This window comes from Prinia subflava, chromosome 4 (assembly GCF_021018805.1).
Source record: "Prinia subflava isolate CZ2003 ecotype Zambia chromosome 4, Cam_Psub_1.2, whole genome shotgun sequence".
Classification (NCBI taxonomy): domain Eukaryota; kingdom Metazoa; phylum Chordata; class Aves; order Passeriformes; family Cisticolidae; genus Prinia; species Prinia subflava.
The window spans coordinates 16,396,277-16,410,052 of record NC_086250.1 but is presented as its reverse complement, the minus strand read 5'-3'; the positions used below and the strand labels follow the sequence as shown (position 1 = coordinate 16,410,052).

Below are 13,776 nucleotides of genomic sequence, written 5' to 3'. Positions count from 1 at the left end.
TTTTTGCCTGAAAGCTCCTAATTGCAAAATTGTAATAATTTGGAGGGAGGGGGTTTTTACATTCTCCACTCCAAGGGAAACTCCAGTTTTCCCTGACAGATACCTGTCTTTCCATGGGTAACCAAGATATATGTGCACAAGGTGCTGCCAGAGGTGGCTTTTAAAGGAGGAGCACAATCGGTCCACTCCACTATGGCAATAATAATCTATAAATACTCTCTTCCAACAGCAGTGATATATTTTAAAGCCTGTGACAATCATTACCACCCATGTACAGTCAATTGGTTGGCCTCTGCAGACACCCTACCAGAGACCCCTTGGCCACATCTCCTTGCCAAGCCCAAGCTCCCTGACTGAACATGCATGTGACATTAGCAGTCACAGTCAGAGATCCATGAAGGCATTGCCTGACTTTTGCAGGCATTTGTAAGCAGCAACAAAGCCTTGAGCAGGCTCTGAGTCAAGCAAAAGTTTGAATATGCCTTCAGCATTGGTAACCTGTCCTTGAACATGATGGATGGCTGTACAAAATAAAGCACTTATAAACTATTGCTATTTTAGGTACAAGGAACAGAAAAATAACAGGATGCTAATAATAGTTACTGACAATACAGTGCTGCATTTTATTTATGGCTCTCAAAAACATATAATATTCCTTCACATCTACGTGGCTCTCATATCACAAGCCTAAGGAGAAAGCTAAACACAGGAGAAAGTTTGGAAGAAACCTCTTACCAAAGCTGACACCTCAAGGAACTAATTTGCAAATTCTGAAAAGACTTGAAGATTCTGAAATCACTCCAGGAGCTAATTATGCTTCAGCAGCCTACCTGCAAATGGCAACAAGAGTATTTTCTTTTAATTAGTTGACTGAGTGAATTACATTTTAAATTAAGGATCTTCTTGATATTGCTTCTGGTGTCTGCTGGAATTCCAAGGGAAAAAAAATCCTGCCTATAGCATCTCCCACTCAGTTAATCCCATGAAAATCAGAGTATTACTGGTGAGGTGACTGGAAGATTCTGCCTCTTAACTGGCATCAGTTTTCCCCCAGGCCAGGTAACAGCATTTGCATTGCAGCAAATTTTTTTATTTGCAAATTGAACATGGAAATCCAAGTTTCAGTGGGTATCAAGTGTTCTTTTCACTTCTCATCCTCTCTGGCATGCTCAGAAAAACACAGTTCCTCCTGTAGGTCATGGCAATTCAGTTTGTTTCGTTTAAAATTTTTTTCGTTTCAATGTTCTGTTGCATGCTTTGAGATAAATACAGGATGACTCCTATCTAGAACTTGTTGCAGAAAACAACTATCTGAACTGATTGTTTCTGCTGCAAAAATGAATGCAAAGGGTACTACTCAAAGTCCTAACAGTATGACAGGAAAATATTTGAGGAATTGTCTGTTACCCATTGCTGTAATAGAGACCAACAAGCTTGGAAAAGCCCTGATCTCAGCTCTGCCAAACCCAGGCAATCAGAGCACAAGGAACGTGAGACTTGGTAAAAAAAATACAAGATTTATAAAAATTTGAGGCGTTTCCTGTATTTTCTGATTTTGGAGCAGTTTAAGCTTTCTCCCTACAGCACCCAGGGACTGAGATTATAGATTTCTTTCTAAAGATGTGGTACAAGAGTGATCATAAAGCTCTGTCTATGCCCCACCAAAGCTGCATGGAGAAGTGGGGGCCAGTGATCCTATTTTTCCTAAGTGCATACTATGCTGCAACCTACCAGCCACCCAGTTCTGGGACAACCCATCCCACAACCTGCACACTGCCAGGCACTCAGGGAGGCTTCAGTTCACTATAAGGGTAAGAAGAGCTTTTTTATTAGCAAAAAGAGCTTCTCATTTGTATTAACAGCTGAACTGATTTTGGCTCAAGGCTCTCTTCATCCTCTTACAAAGCCCTAAACCCAAGTGTGTTTGACAAGTCACTTCACAGTAATGTCCTCCTAGGACACATGTGGCTGCAATTATAACCAGGTGGTGGTATTTCGGATATTATCTTCAAATTGTATATATTTACACTCCCCCTAGGGAACTCCCAGTCCAGTCATACCTTCCCACACGAGTTTATTTTTCTGCTCTGTATATTGTCAGCCTAAACATTTTCTTTTAAGAGCCTTTGAAGAAAAAAATTCCCACTCTGCCTATCCAACTCATTCAGAGATAGTGGAGTAAACCATACAAACAAGCAGCAGACAAATTCCATTTAACATTAAAATGTGAGTACAAATTAGAGAGAAAATACTTGTAACTAGAAAAGTACCTGTATACTCCCTTTCATCAAACCTTTTGTATTTAGGAAAAAGAGCTGCCAATCAGTAGAGGACAGGAGTAGGAAAGACAGAGAGGAATAAACAGAGCTGCAGCTTGGTGAATAGCAAGGTAACTCCTCTGGAAGGTGTGCTTGTGTGCACCAGGGACATGGGGAAAAGCAGACTGTGTTGTCCTCTATAGCTGCACAGCCTGAAGAGCTTTAATCTGGTGAATGGCTCTCTCTCAGTTGTTTCAACTCTGTGGCTAAGAATCTGAAAAATACCGAATTCTTTAAGAGTAAAGACTTTGAAAGAGCCTGTGAGTTTCCAGTGAAAGCCAAGCCTCCTGTCAGAATCTCAGTGCTGGAAAACCTGGGACTGATCTCACAGTTTTCCCTCTGCAAAGCCCTGTGTGCTGTGGGTGATGACATGCCTTGTGATCACATCTGATCCTCAGCTCTCCCCAACAGCAGCACATTCCAGAGCCATGCAGCCCAAATTCCCCAGCAGAGCCCAGCTGTGGGCAACTGCTTCAGAAGAGGATCACTGAGGCAGCAGCAGACTGAGGCTTCTGTGAACAGCCACTGAGATCCTCAAGAAATTAAAAACCAGACCTCATAAACCCGCTGGGATAATGCTTCTGAAAATGGCTTATTGTATCCCAGAGCATTACCCACCCAATGCTGGTGGGAGCCAAAGGGATATTCTGGGCGTGCTTTGCCTCAGAGACTGGCCACCCTCTACCCCTTCTGTGCAGAAGTATTTTGGAAAGCAAAATCCATGGCCTATAGGAGTCAATGGCCTCTGCTTTGGCTGCAGCCTCTCTACTCCACATGCACACTCTGGCAGGGAAGGCTTGTTGTGTAACCAGCACTTGCAGCAAGCACCACAGCCCATTAAAATGCCTGTCAAATCCCAGAGCAGCACTACCAGGGTCTATTCATCACATCAAGAACATTTGTATGAGAGAGATGCTGAAATCTTTCATGTGGCTCTGGGAGCAGCACTTTCTCTGCAGGCCTTTGCTATGGAGCACCATCTTCCAGCCAGGCCTTCCCCCAACTCCCAACCCCCTTAAAATAAAGACTACAGTTTACCCTTAATGTACGGGTTGTCTGGCCCCTGGGCAGGCATGAGAGCAATTTTTACCAACATTGTTGTTCTCCCTTTTGTTAGAAGTGATCCCTGAATGCTGGGTGCCTGCAGAGATTACACGTGGGGCTGAACTTAAACACATTTGAGCACATGCTAAAAAGCACTGACTAAAAACCAGGCAGAACTTCACCATTCAGGTAGCATGTGCAAGCCTGGCTGATTAAGAGCTGTTATTTTCAGGGGTCTATTTTAATGCTGTTTTCTAGCCTGAGGTCCATGAAAACTCCATATCAAAGTAGTTGCTACATTTGACTTCTATTTCCTTGGCAGCACTGGCTGGCACAGGGACCCATTTTCCCAGCACAGGTCCATGGCTTGCCTCTCGGTAGCTCATTCCCTTTGAAGTTACAACTGGGATGATTAAATGCATTGCTCAGAAAACAGTCATAAATCTCTGTGAAAAGGATTATGTGCCAGTTTTTATGTATAAGCACTTCTTCAGCTTTCTGCAGCACTGAATTCTCATTTACCTGATTGAAACAGCAAGGCAACACAGAAAGCCAGCTTACAGAGAGAGCAGTTCAACCACAGGACAATGTTATCTCTAGGCAGTTCAAGTAGAAATGCATTAACTATTTAAGGAAGCACCACAAATAACCTGCCTCACACCCAGGGTGATCAGCCACCAGAGATCACAAGGCAGATGCCAGCAGAAATTAATATAACTTGACTCCTAAATACATGGTTTTTTAAAAAACAGTCTTCTAGTTAGAAATTAGAGGTAAGATTTAATCTGTTTCACACAGCTTGAGACATGCTGCACAATGGATCTTTCCCTTGTCCTGCCACAGTGTTGGAAATAAAATCTGTTTATCCAGAGGCCTCCTACTTGTTTCCCCTCAAGAAGGGCAGAAGAAAAAAACATTGTGCAAATTGTCTGTAGCATGTCAGCCCTCCACTCAACACTCTCCTAACTCTGGAGCTGCACGTTTGGTATACTGTTTAAAATAAAGCTGTTTAGCCCTCAAAACCTTTGTAGTTGCATTCCCCCTCAAATTCACAAGCAAGAATGTTTGAATAGCAGTTTGGGATTGGTTTTTCTGTCTTAAATATTGCTTACCCATAGCAGATTTTTAAGATCAAAGTCTGTGTTCTTTAAGGTAAGGCCACTGGAGACAGTAAATCCTGCAGTGCACAACAGCCTGGATGGACAGGCTTTCATGCAGGGCTTAGGAACAGCAGGATTCCCAACACCTTCATTTCTGCCTCCACTGAGGAAAGCAATGACAGACATGTCTCCTCTTCTCAGACCACCTTTGCCAAGCAACACAGTGAAGGCCAAGGAAATGTGGCTGTCTTATGTCACTAAGCTTTGAGATATTTGGGAATATCACTTGTAATTTTAACAACAGTAATTTAGCAAGCATGCTGAACAGATGACTGTTTTTAAAGACTGAAAAACTGTCATTATTTCAGCATATTATGTCCTGCAATTGTTAAATAAATCATTATCTGTCTACTTTAATTTATACACTTGTGTTGTCCAAGATTGGAGATAAGTTACACAGAGCACATAGACATTTTCTAGGGCCAAACTGAGCCACATCAGAGGTCTATCCAGCAGTGACCAAAAGGAAATGCCAAGTAAAGCATATATGATAATTTTCCCCCAGTTCCTAGCTGGATGTGGTTTCTGCATATCTAGTAGCCTGGATTTCTTATTTCAACTTGGCAAATCTCTCTGAACCTGCACAAACATTCAGCACATTCCTGCTGTCCTGCAGGAAGCTCCCCAGCTCAGCCACCTGTTGCAAGCCACTTCCTTGACTTGCTTGTAACCTGTCTTCTCTCAGATTCATTTGATACACCCCAAGTTCTACATGCCCCCCTGCTCCACACCATCATGGATGCATGGACCTCTCACACCCCCTGTCCTGTGATGTACACTGTATCAGCTCTAAGGGATCACAAATTCTGACCTCACAAGTCACTGCTTTTTCAACCCCCTAATCTAAACCTACCCCTAATGTTGGCCCCAATAAACCCTGCAGAAGTTACAATGCTCCGTTGGGTTCATCCTGTGTCAGCCGAGACCTCAGCTCCAGATCTAACCTGATGAATTTCACAAAGACTGCCACACATTTCCAAACTACTGTTTTTCTTCTTTATTCCACTGTTATCAGCCTTCCTTCTAGTCCCACAGAGCTGGCCAAGTCTTAGGATAATTTTCAACTCTGTTGAAAACCATAACATTTATCCTGGCGGGACATGCACAAAAACCACATTTCCAGCTCAAATAAAGACAACTCCTTGCAAACAGAGAACTCCCATTTGTGACCTAAATTATCTTCAGAGTTACAAAACAACTTGCCCACTGCCTGACACTAACCCTTGCTTCAGTTACAGTAATGGTGTTACTAATCACTCCAAGAGCACTGCCCAAACCGGATATTTCTTTTAGTTTCTGGTCGGGACACCAAACTTAGCTCTTCCACTGCCTTCTTCCCAACTCAACCCAACCTGCAGCTAACATCTTGGCTTTGGTTGCATACCTAATTACTGCCTTTGAAATCTTGTTAAAAGCTACCCACACCAGCTCTTCACATGCTGCTTTTACTGTAGCTGTCCACAGCTGAGGAACACACACTGCTTAGGAGCTGCTCTGAAGCTGGACTGTAAACACAAACGCTCCTGTGGCCCTCCTCTGGACTCACCCCAACAGGTCCATGTATTTCCTGGGCTAAGGACCCCAGAGCTGGATGCAGTGTACCAGGAGGGTCTCACAAGAGCAGAGTAAAGGGGCAGAACCATTTTCCTCGACCTTCCTGGAAACCACATCTATCCCACATGAACCCTGCTAGCCCCACCTGATATCCCAGACCTGCACTTGGGGTGACTGGCACAGTGCCAGTTCAGCAGCAATAGCTTCAGCTCTGACCACAGCAAGATAAAGCCTCAGGTGAGAGTTGCAGTTTGAGTCTGACAGAGGAGGGAGGAAAAGGTTTGTTGCCCAGATTAGGGCTGTGGTCAGAGGGTGCATCATGGGCTGTCAGTTCAGAGGTGGTCACTGGGCCTCCGTGTACCTGCAGGACTGACACTGAGACCTGCTGAAGGGATGGGCTTCCTGAATGCAAGATAAGGCCTTCTGGGTAAATTGGCTAAAATGAGGATTAAGATCAAGCTCAGCAGAAGAACTGGGATAATTAAAGGGTTTTAGAATCCCTTCAGAACAGTAATACTCCTTTTTACTGGAATGGATTTCCTTAATTAGGTTTGGAGTAGGTAGGTGTTGCTGGACTGTAGGTGAAGCCAGGGCTGCTGCTGGAGCCAAGGGGAGACCTCAGCCAACAGCACTCTGACTTGTTTTTCCTGAGGCTGTTAATAAAATCTGCAGTGCCAGTGGTAAAAATAGTCACTGTTTCATACCCCAAGAATGACTTAGCTTTTGGGTTTAGAAAACCCTCCCCTGTCATTACAAGAGGCAAAGAGACAAACACACAAAAGAACATGTGCAGCACAGAAGAGGTAACTGAAATTGGGCCAGGATCTTTTGTGACTCAGTGACCCCCATCTCAGCATAAACATATCAAAAAGGTACAGCAGCAAATCCTTCATGCTGTGCTGCACTGAGTCTGGTATTAATAACTCCACCAGAAACAAACATGTCAGAGCTTTCCAAACAAGACAATGTGCTTCCTGGAAGCACTTCTAGCCTTGATGGTAATAGGAGCTGTTGCCACGTTATCATAAAGGTTCCCCAAACGAGATCCAGTCCAATTCTGCAGCAGATGTTGAATAAGGATTGCTTGATCTTAATCTATATGTTGTCTTAGCCACAATTCCACTGTTGGAATGAGAAGCCAGCAGGGCCAGAACTGACACAAAGAAGACTGCTCCCATTTTCATTTGAGACATCAGGAAATTCCTCCAGAAGGCTTTCAGTAGCTAAACAGAGCACACACTCCTGCTCATGGCCCCTCCACCTTCACTGCTCCATCACTGATATTACACCAGGAGGCATGGTCACCTTCTTTCTATAAAAACTTCAGCTGAAGCCAAAACTCTGAATGCTTCCATCCCACATCTCAGGAGCAGCCAATTTTAAAGATTTAGGATTATGCCTCTGTACTGGCTTTCCAGTCCTGTGCTCAGGCAACTGAACTATATTCTTCGGGTTTTGCACAAAAACAAGCACACATTTTTCAGTAAGAAAGTACCTGCAAAACAACCCTACAGGACCTGCAATGTGCTTTGGGGTTCAAATAGCTCTGGTTGCTTTCTGTTTCAGACAGAGCAATACCAAGAAGTAATTAAGTGAAGACAACACAACAATTTTTTTCATTGTCATCTGCAAACCATCTTAGTGCAGGAAAATGTAACACCAAGACCACACTTTTGAAAACTTTTGTTTGACTGCTGTCATCATACCTTGTCAGTAAATATGGTGAGAATGAGGCTGGATTGTCCTGCTCTGAAAACATTGGCATGGAACCTCCCATTATCCAGAGGCGGAAATACAACACGAGGATCACCTTCAAAGAAGAACATCTCAGTTAGCAATGCACTACTAAGAAGAGCTAAGATCTCCAGCAAACATTTTGTTGTGACAGTTCTCCACATTGTGCAAAGCAAGTCAGGTGAGCAGTTTAGGCAAAACTCAAGTCTGCCACCTTACACAGGGTGACAAACCTGGCAACCCTCAGCACAGACACACTCTGTGACTTTGTGTGTCCCTCTTCCCTGTCTGCGTTACTGACAGCAACTGACACCACGAAGGCAGCATGCTGAAGGACAAATCTCTCACTCTGCTGCAGTGTAGACTGCAGAATTTTGCTATTGGCCTCTACCTAAATGCAGAGGGGAAAATCATGGGTGATGTCTTAAAAATTCTTATCATTTATCCATGCTGGCACAGGTGTAAGGAAAAGCTCCATAGGTGCTTCTCACGCTACGCAATCCTAATTTCTGGAAGGATTTCTGCAAGCTGCCACCCCTTCACCTTTCTGGTAAGCACTTGTTAAAGGACAAGCAAGGGGATCTGGCTCCTGGAGCAGCACAGGGAGCTGCACACCCAGAACATTCCCATGGATGTGCCTGTTTTCTCTTCTGCAGCATGCTGAGTCCTGCATGGAGCACATCAGGCAGCAGTTTTTTGTACAACTTTGACTGAGCCCTGCATTGGCATTAACAGCACGTCACTGACAAGGCAGCCCAGTGCCACAGAGTCCTGTGTATTTAGGGCAGAAAATACCTGCAGATGATTACATGGTTGCAAGGGCAACCACTATAAATCAAAAGAAGGTTTGAAGTGAAAACACAGTAATGTTCTTGATTCTGCCCAACTGAAGTTTTCTAGACTAATTCCGAAGCCTAACTTTAAGATCTACCATCTGAGCTTTCTGAATCTTTTGGACTATGCATTGTTCATTCTCATCAAATACACAGAAATACATGGCCAAGTCCATTCATACTTACATAGCTTATCACCAAAGCAGCTCTCTTCAAAAAAGGCCTTGCAGTATACAAGAAATTCTGGTTGTTATTTGCAGTCAGGTAGCTGAAATATAAGGAAACAAATGTTTGTTGAAATTCTTTGGAACACTAACTCATTTTTCAAATGGAGAAAAATGTGTACATTGATTTAACCACCCTAAATGCAATAAAAATGACATCACTCCTACTCTTCAAAGGTCTTTCCACAAAAATAAAATACTGAGACTAGTTCAAATAATACACACTATAATACATTGCAGTTTTGCCATCAAAATCTGGTTTTGCTGTGTTTTTTGGTTTGGTTTTTTTGTTTGTTTGTTTGTTTTGGGGGTGTTTTGGGTTTTTTGGGGTTTTTTTTAATCTTCAATTGACCTCTCAATCCTCTGAAAAATCTCAGGTGTGTCTCAGTGAGACTGCTGTCTTTAGATTTCCAGAAGACTACACAGAGACATATTTTTAAAAGGTCATCCAAAGAGAGCAATTCAATTTTAAACCATGATTAAAATGCAAAAACTCCTTGTTCCCTGGTCTCTGCTCAGTCTCTAGGGAGGAGAATAACTATCTAGCAGAACTGATTCTAAGCATTTTTTGGGAGCATATTCTGCACGCCTAAATTTCATCACAAGTCTGCTGACAAAGTGCTATGATAATTAATTGCACAGAGACAAACACACAGGTGGCTTACTGTTATAGGAATGTTCATAAAACCCTTCCTGTTTCTCAATGAGTAAAATGAAACTGTATTTGGAGCCAAAACTATGCATTTATTTTAATATAGAGTAGAAGCACTTGCCAAAGCCCAAGGAACTTTGTTAATATAACAAACAGTACCATATCCATGACATTAATTTCATGATAATTCCATTTCTATTGAACCTTACAGACGCTCCATCATTGTAATAAAGCAATGACAAAAAGAAATACAGAAGAGACAACAGGAATATTTTAAGCATATAGTAGGTAAAAAAACTATTGGAAAAAATGACAGCTTATTTTAAGAAGTTATAAATATCAAGTAAACAAAATAAATTCAGAAGGAAAACATTTGCAGGTTCTTTTGTATAACATACAGTCACCATCAGGATACTCTATTTAAATGATTTACAGAAACTGCAGTTTGTATTGCAACACCTTCAAGCAAGCTACCTCTCCAAGCATGAAATTCTCATATGTTTCTCCTGTGAACATCGAGCATATAAAAAACACATCTTACTTCCTCCCCAAATTCCTTAAGACAGTCTATCACCTGCTTCCACACTTCAAGTCTTTGAAAAAACAAGACTGAAGCACTTCCTAATGCAGCCACGAGTCTTTAATACCTGGGGGTTTGTTCAAATTTTCTACAGCAGGAAGTTTGCAAGCCTGGTCACCATGGTGAGGTGAAGAAAAGATTACACTGCAGAAAAAAAGCACCAGGGCAAAGCCAGCAAGAAACAGAGGCAGCACTTACCAAGATAAAAGAAGTACATCTGGATGGTCTATACAAAGGAACTGCTCTTCAGAAAACTTTCCCTAAGTGCCATGCCTAAAACTAAGGAACTAAACCACACAGCATAAAACAAGCCAGACAACTTTCAGTCTTTGGAGTCTACTAATTGTGAAATGTTGACATTTAAGCACCAAACCTGACTTAAATGTCAGACTAGTCTTCAAGGGCTGAACGCCTCAAAGTGCAAAGTTTCTCGAGTTCCCACTGATTTTAATCAGGCTGCAGCAAGTACAAGGAAGATGAAACTAAGCCTTCAGCTTTGTCTCCCCATGAAAGGTCAGGCTGGCCTTCAAGTGCTCACCATGGCCTGGCTCCAAAGCCCACCGGAACCAAAGAGAAAGTCTCTCACTGACTTTAACAGCATTTGGACCAAACCCCAGGCTTTTGTCCCCTACTGGAACCCTTTATGAAACTCAACCCCCTTGTGATTTGCAGCAGGAAGTGTTCGGTTGCACTTTGTTTACATTTTTAAGTGAGGAGAGAGGAGAGGCCTCTATTCATCACACTGACTTCTTTTCAAGAACCTGTATTCACTCGCTTTTACTTTTAATTCTCTGCAACACATTAGGTTGGAATTTTCCATTACAAATGTTTGCTATAGGTAGAGAATATTCTGGGAAAAGATCAACTACAACAGTTCAGCTCTTTCCCCAAGGCTTCAATTACAGATTGAGGAGCATTTATATCAGTGTCAAGAAGTTTGTCAACTTTATCCTTGAGAAGCAGCATCACTTCGCACCAGTGACCCAAAATTTGTGAGGTGGCCATCATCTCCAGGCCCTGTGTTTGCTCTTCTCCAGAGAAGCCACCTGAGGTCAGGTAATGAACAGTTCAATTAAAAAGTCAAACTTTTCTACTTTGACAAAGCTGCAGTCCTGAAGTCTGTCTGGAAACCACAAAAGACAACACGGTTCAATGCTCAGCAAGCCTGCTCTCCACCCATCAGATCGACCCGCGGGAGTGGCATAAAGGGACAGGTCACATCAAATGCCTCAAAGCTTTAGAAGAACCATGCAGTTTTCCAGAGCACCTTACTGAGCTACCACTTTTGTCAGGAAAGATAGCTAGTGAAACATCTCACATCTGGTGCAGGTGAAAGAACAACACACAGTTTGTGTGTTAAAACCAAATGAACTGCAAACAGGACATGGATGAGGAAGTTTGCTAAATGTCAGTGACACACAGCATGTAAAACGCAGTAGCTTTTTCCATGTAAAATCTCAGCTTGCAAACATATCTAAGGTTACACTGAACTTCACTCAGACAACCTTAAGAGCAGCCAAAGCTCTTAATTTTGTCTTTAGCTAGGAGAAGCAAAGAAATTACTATTTTAACAGTTAAACTGTTTTATACCTCTTTTTAACAGCTGTCTTGTAAAAAGTCATTTACAGGTCAGATTTCCATGCATTTGCCAACCACTCCAGCCTGCCAAACATCACTCTGTTCATGGAAACCACTCCCTATCACCTACTCCACCCCAACCAGCACAACTGCGGTGCCAAAAACATGCCAAAACACACACATGCATTCACTCCCACATGAGAGCAAGTGTGGGACAAAGCTAGGGAAAGCATGGTGATGTTAGCACCACACAGCAACACGCTACTTGCAATGTATGCGAGCATTTCAAGGTGTGGGTCTTCCAGATCTTCCTAAGAAGATTATAAAATTAGATGAGAAAATCCAGATCGTCAGGTTTGCTAAACAAGTGCAAAAAGAGCCCATTTGGGCAGAGGTTCTACTTCTGCTTCACGCCAGCTTTCCCACAAAGCAACCCAGCATGTAATTGCCTGCTTGCTATCTTTTAAAAGCCTTTCAGGAATACTTCCCAAAGCAACCAGAATCACAACAAACAATAAATCCAAGAAAAGCTTCATAATGCTGGGACTTCTCTCGCGCAGTTCGAGCAGAGGCCAAGACAGATATTTGGCAGTCCCAGCTTCCTGAAAAGCACAGCTCATCCTGGAATCAGTTACATCATCAGGGCACTCCGAGGTCTTATAATTGAAGACAGCAGGGCAGGTGGCCCAGTAAATTCAGTATGGTGCAGTTTACAGGAACATACACTTTGCTGGTACCAGATGGACCCTGGGTTAATCAAAACAAACTTCTCTAAGAAGCAGGCAGCTTTTTTAATTTGCCTGTGCCACTGGAGGCACCTCGAGCTTACAGAACAGTGCAGGGCAGCTCCTCAGCTGCTGTTCACTGCCATGGCTCTGTGAGCTATTGCAGAACACTACTGGAACAAGGTTTATCCCACACTGCAGCTGACTCAGCTTTAGCATAAAATGTGAGCATGCTCTGTGCTCTCTTCGAAGGCTTTCTCAAGGGAAGCAAATAAACAATTAAGATCTATGATGGACTCTCCATCAGGAAATGTCAAAGACCAATATAAATATGCAGCTGAACAAGGGTTGGTATATCAAGAGATTGTTTTGGCCAGGTCACTTCACTCTGAGAGCATCATTGTTCTCATTTATATTCTTCTTAGGAAACAGATCCAGCTTCCAGCAACCACCAGAGTTTTGAACTAGCACTTTTAAACCCCTAATACTACAGGAAGATATTGGAAGGATGAATAAAAAAGCAAGGCTGTTCTCTTATTCCTAGTTATTGATAGCAGTAATACACCTCTAATCAAGAACATTTTTAAACTTAGAAGGGGCTATTTTTAAGCACATGTCAAAGCTTTAGATCATTGATAGATTCACACCTAATCCTAACTCAGCTTGACAGACTCCCCTGCTGAGAATAAACAAGTTTTACAGGAGCCATATTCTGTCTATACAGACCACCTTACCTTTCCTATTTAAAGAGGATTTCCTTATTGTCTGTCCAGACAGCTGCATCTTATATTGGAGCAGGATCCCTTCCACCTAGCTCAGCCTACAGTCCTCCTTGAGGACAGCCCCTGAAGAGAAAGTGTGTGTATGTGATATCCCAGCAAGAAAACAAGGATAAAAGTCCACCACGGAGTAAAAAGAACTGAATTAAAAAACAAAAAATCAATATATTCTACCATGTCTGGATATTTAACTTGCTTAAAGTACTTGTCAATTCAGGGAAATAAAATACCAGTCACAGCTGCAGGTTTTGCAAGAGAGAAGAAAAGCCCTTCTGCTTCCTTCTTTAAGAGTAGTCCTGACCTTCCCCACAGCATGTGTGTGGCATCCTTGCTCCTTATCTCCCTGGAGAGCCTTAAACCCCAGCTACCACTACCCATGCAGACCTAGATGCATAAACACACAAACAGGAGCAGTTTTACAGACTCTTTTGGGAGGCATGGAGAGGTTTTATGAAAGTCACAACTGTTTTAACTCATTTTCACTGATAATGTCATGTATTCTTTGTATACATTTTCATTTGTGATCATAGTTGGAATTCTTGCTGTTTATTGGCTTTTTGAGGAAAGCAAGGGCAGGGCACACACAGCAGAGATG

The 13,776-nt window shown here is 42.6% G+C and overlaps 1 protein-coding gene across 2 annotated transcripts in view; it reads right to left on the bottom strand.

The window, feature by feature from the left end:
• The window catches only part of TMTC1 (transmembrane O-mannosyltransferase targeting cadherins 1), a 136,062-nt gene that overhangs the window by 77,058 nt on the left and 45,228 nt on the right, over positions 1-13,776 (bottom strand). For both annotated transcript variants that reach the window (XM_063395652.1, XM_063395651.1), the window contains exons 6-7: positions 8,830-8,911; positions 7,783-7,886 (exon numbers count right to left, since the gene is read on the bottom strand). In XM_063395652.1, the coding sequence (XP_063251722.1) occupies positions 7,783-7,886; positions 8,830-8,911 (186 nt within the window). The remainder of the gene's footprint in view (positions 1-7,782; positions 7,887-8,829; positions 8,912-13,776) is intronic.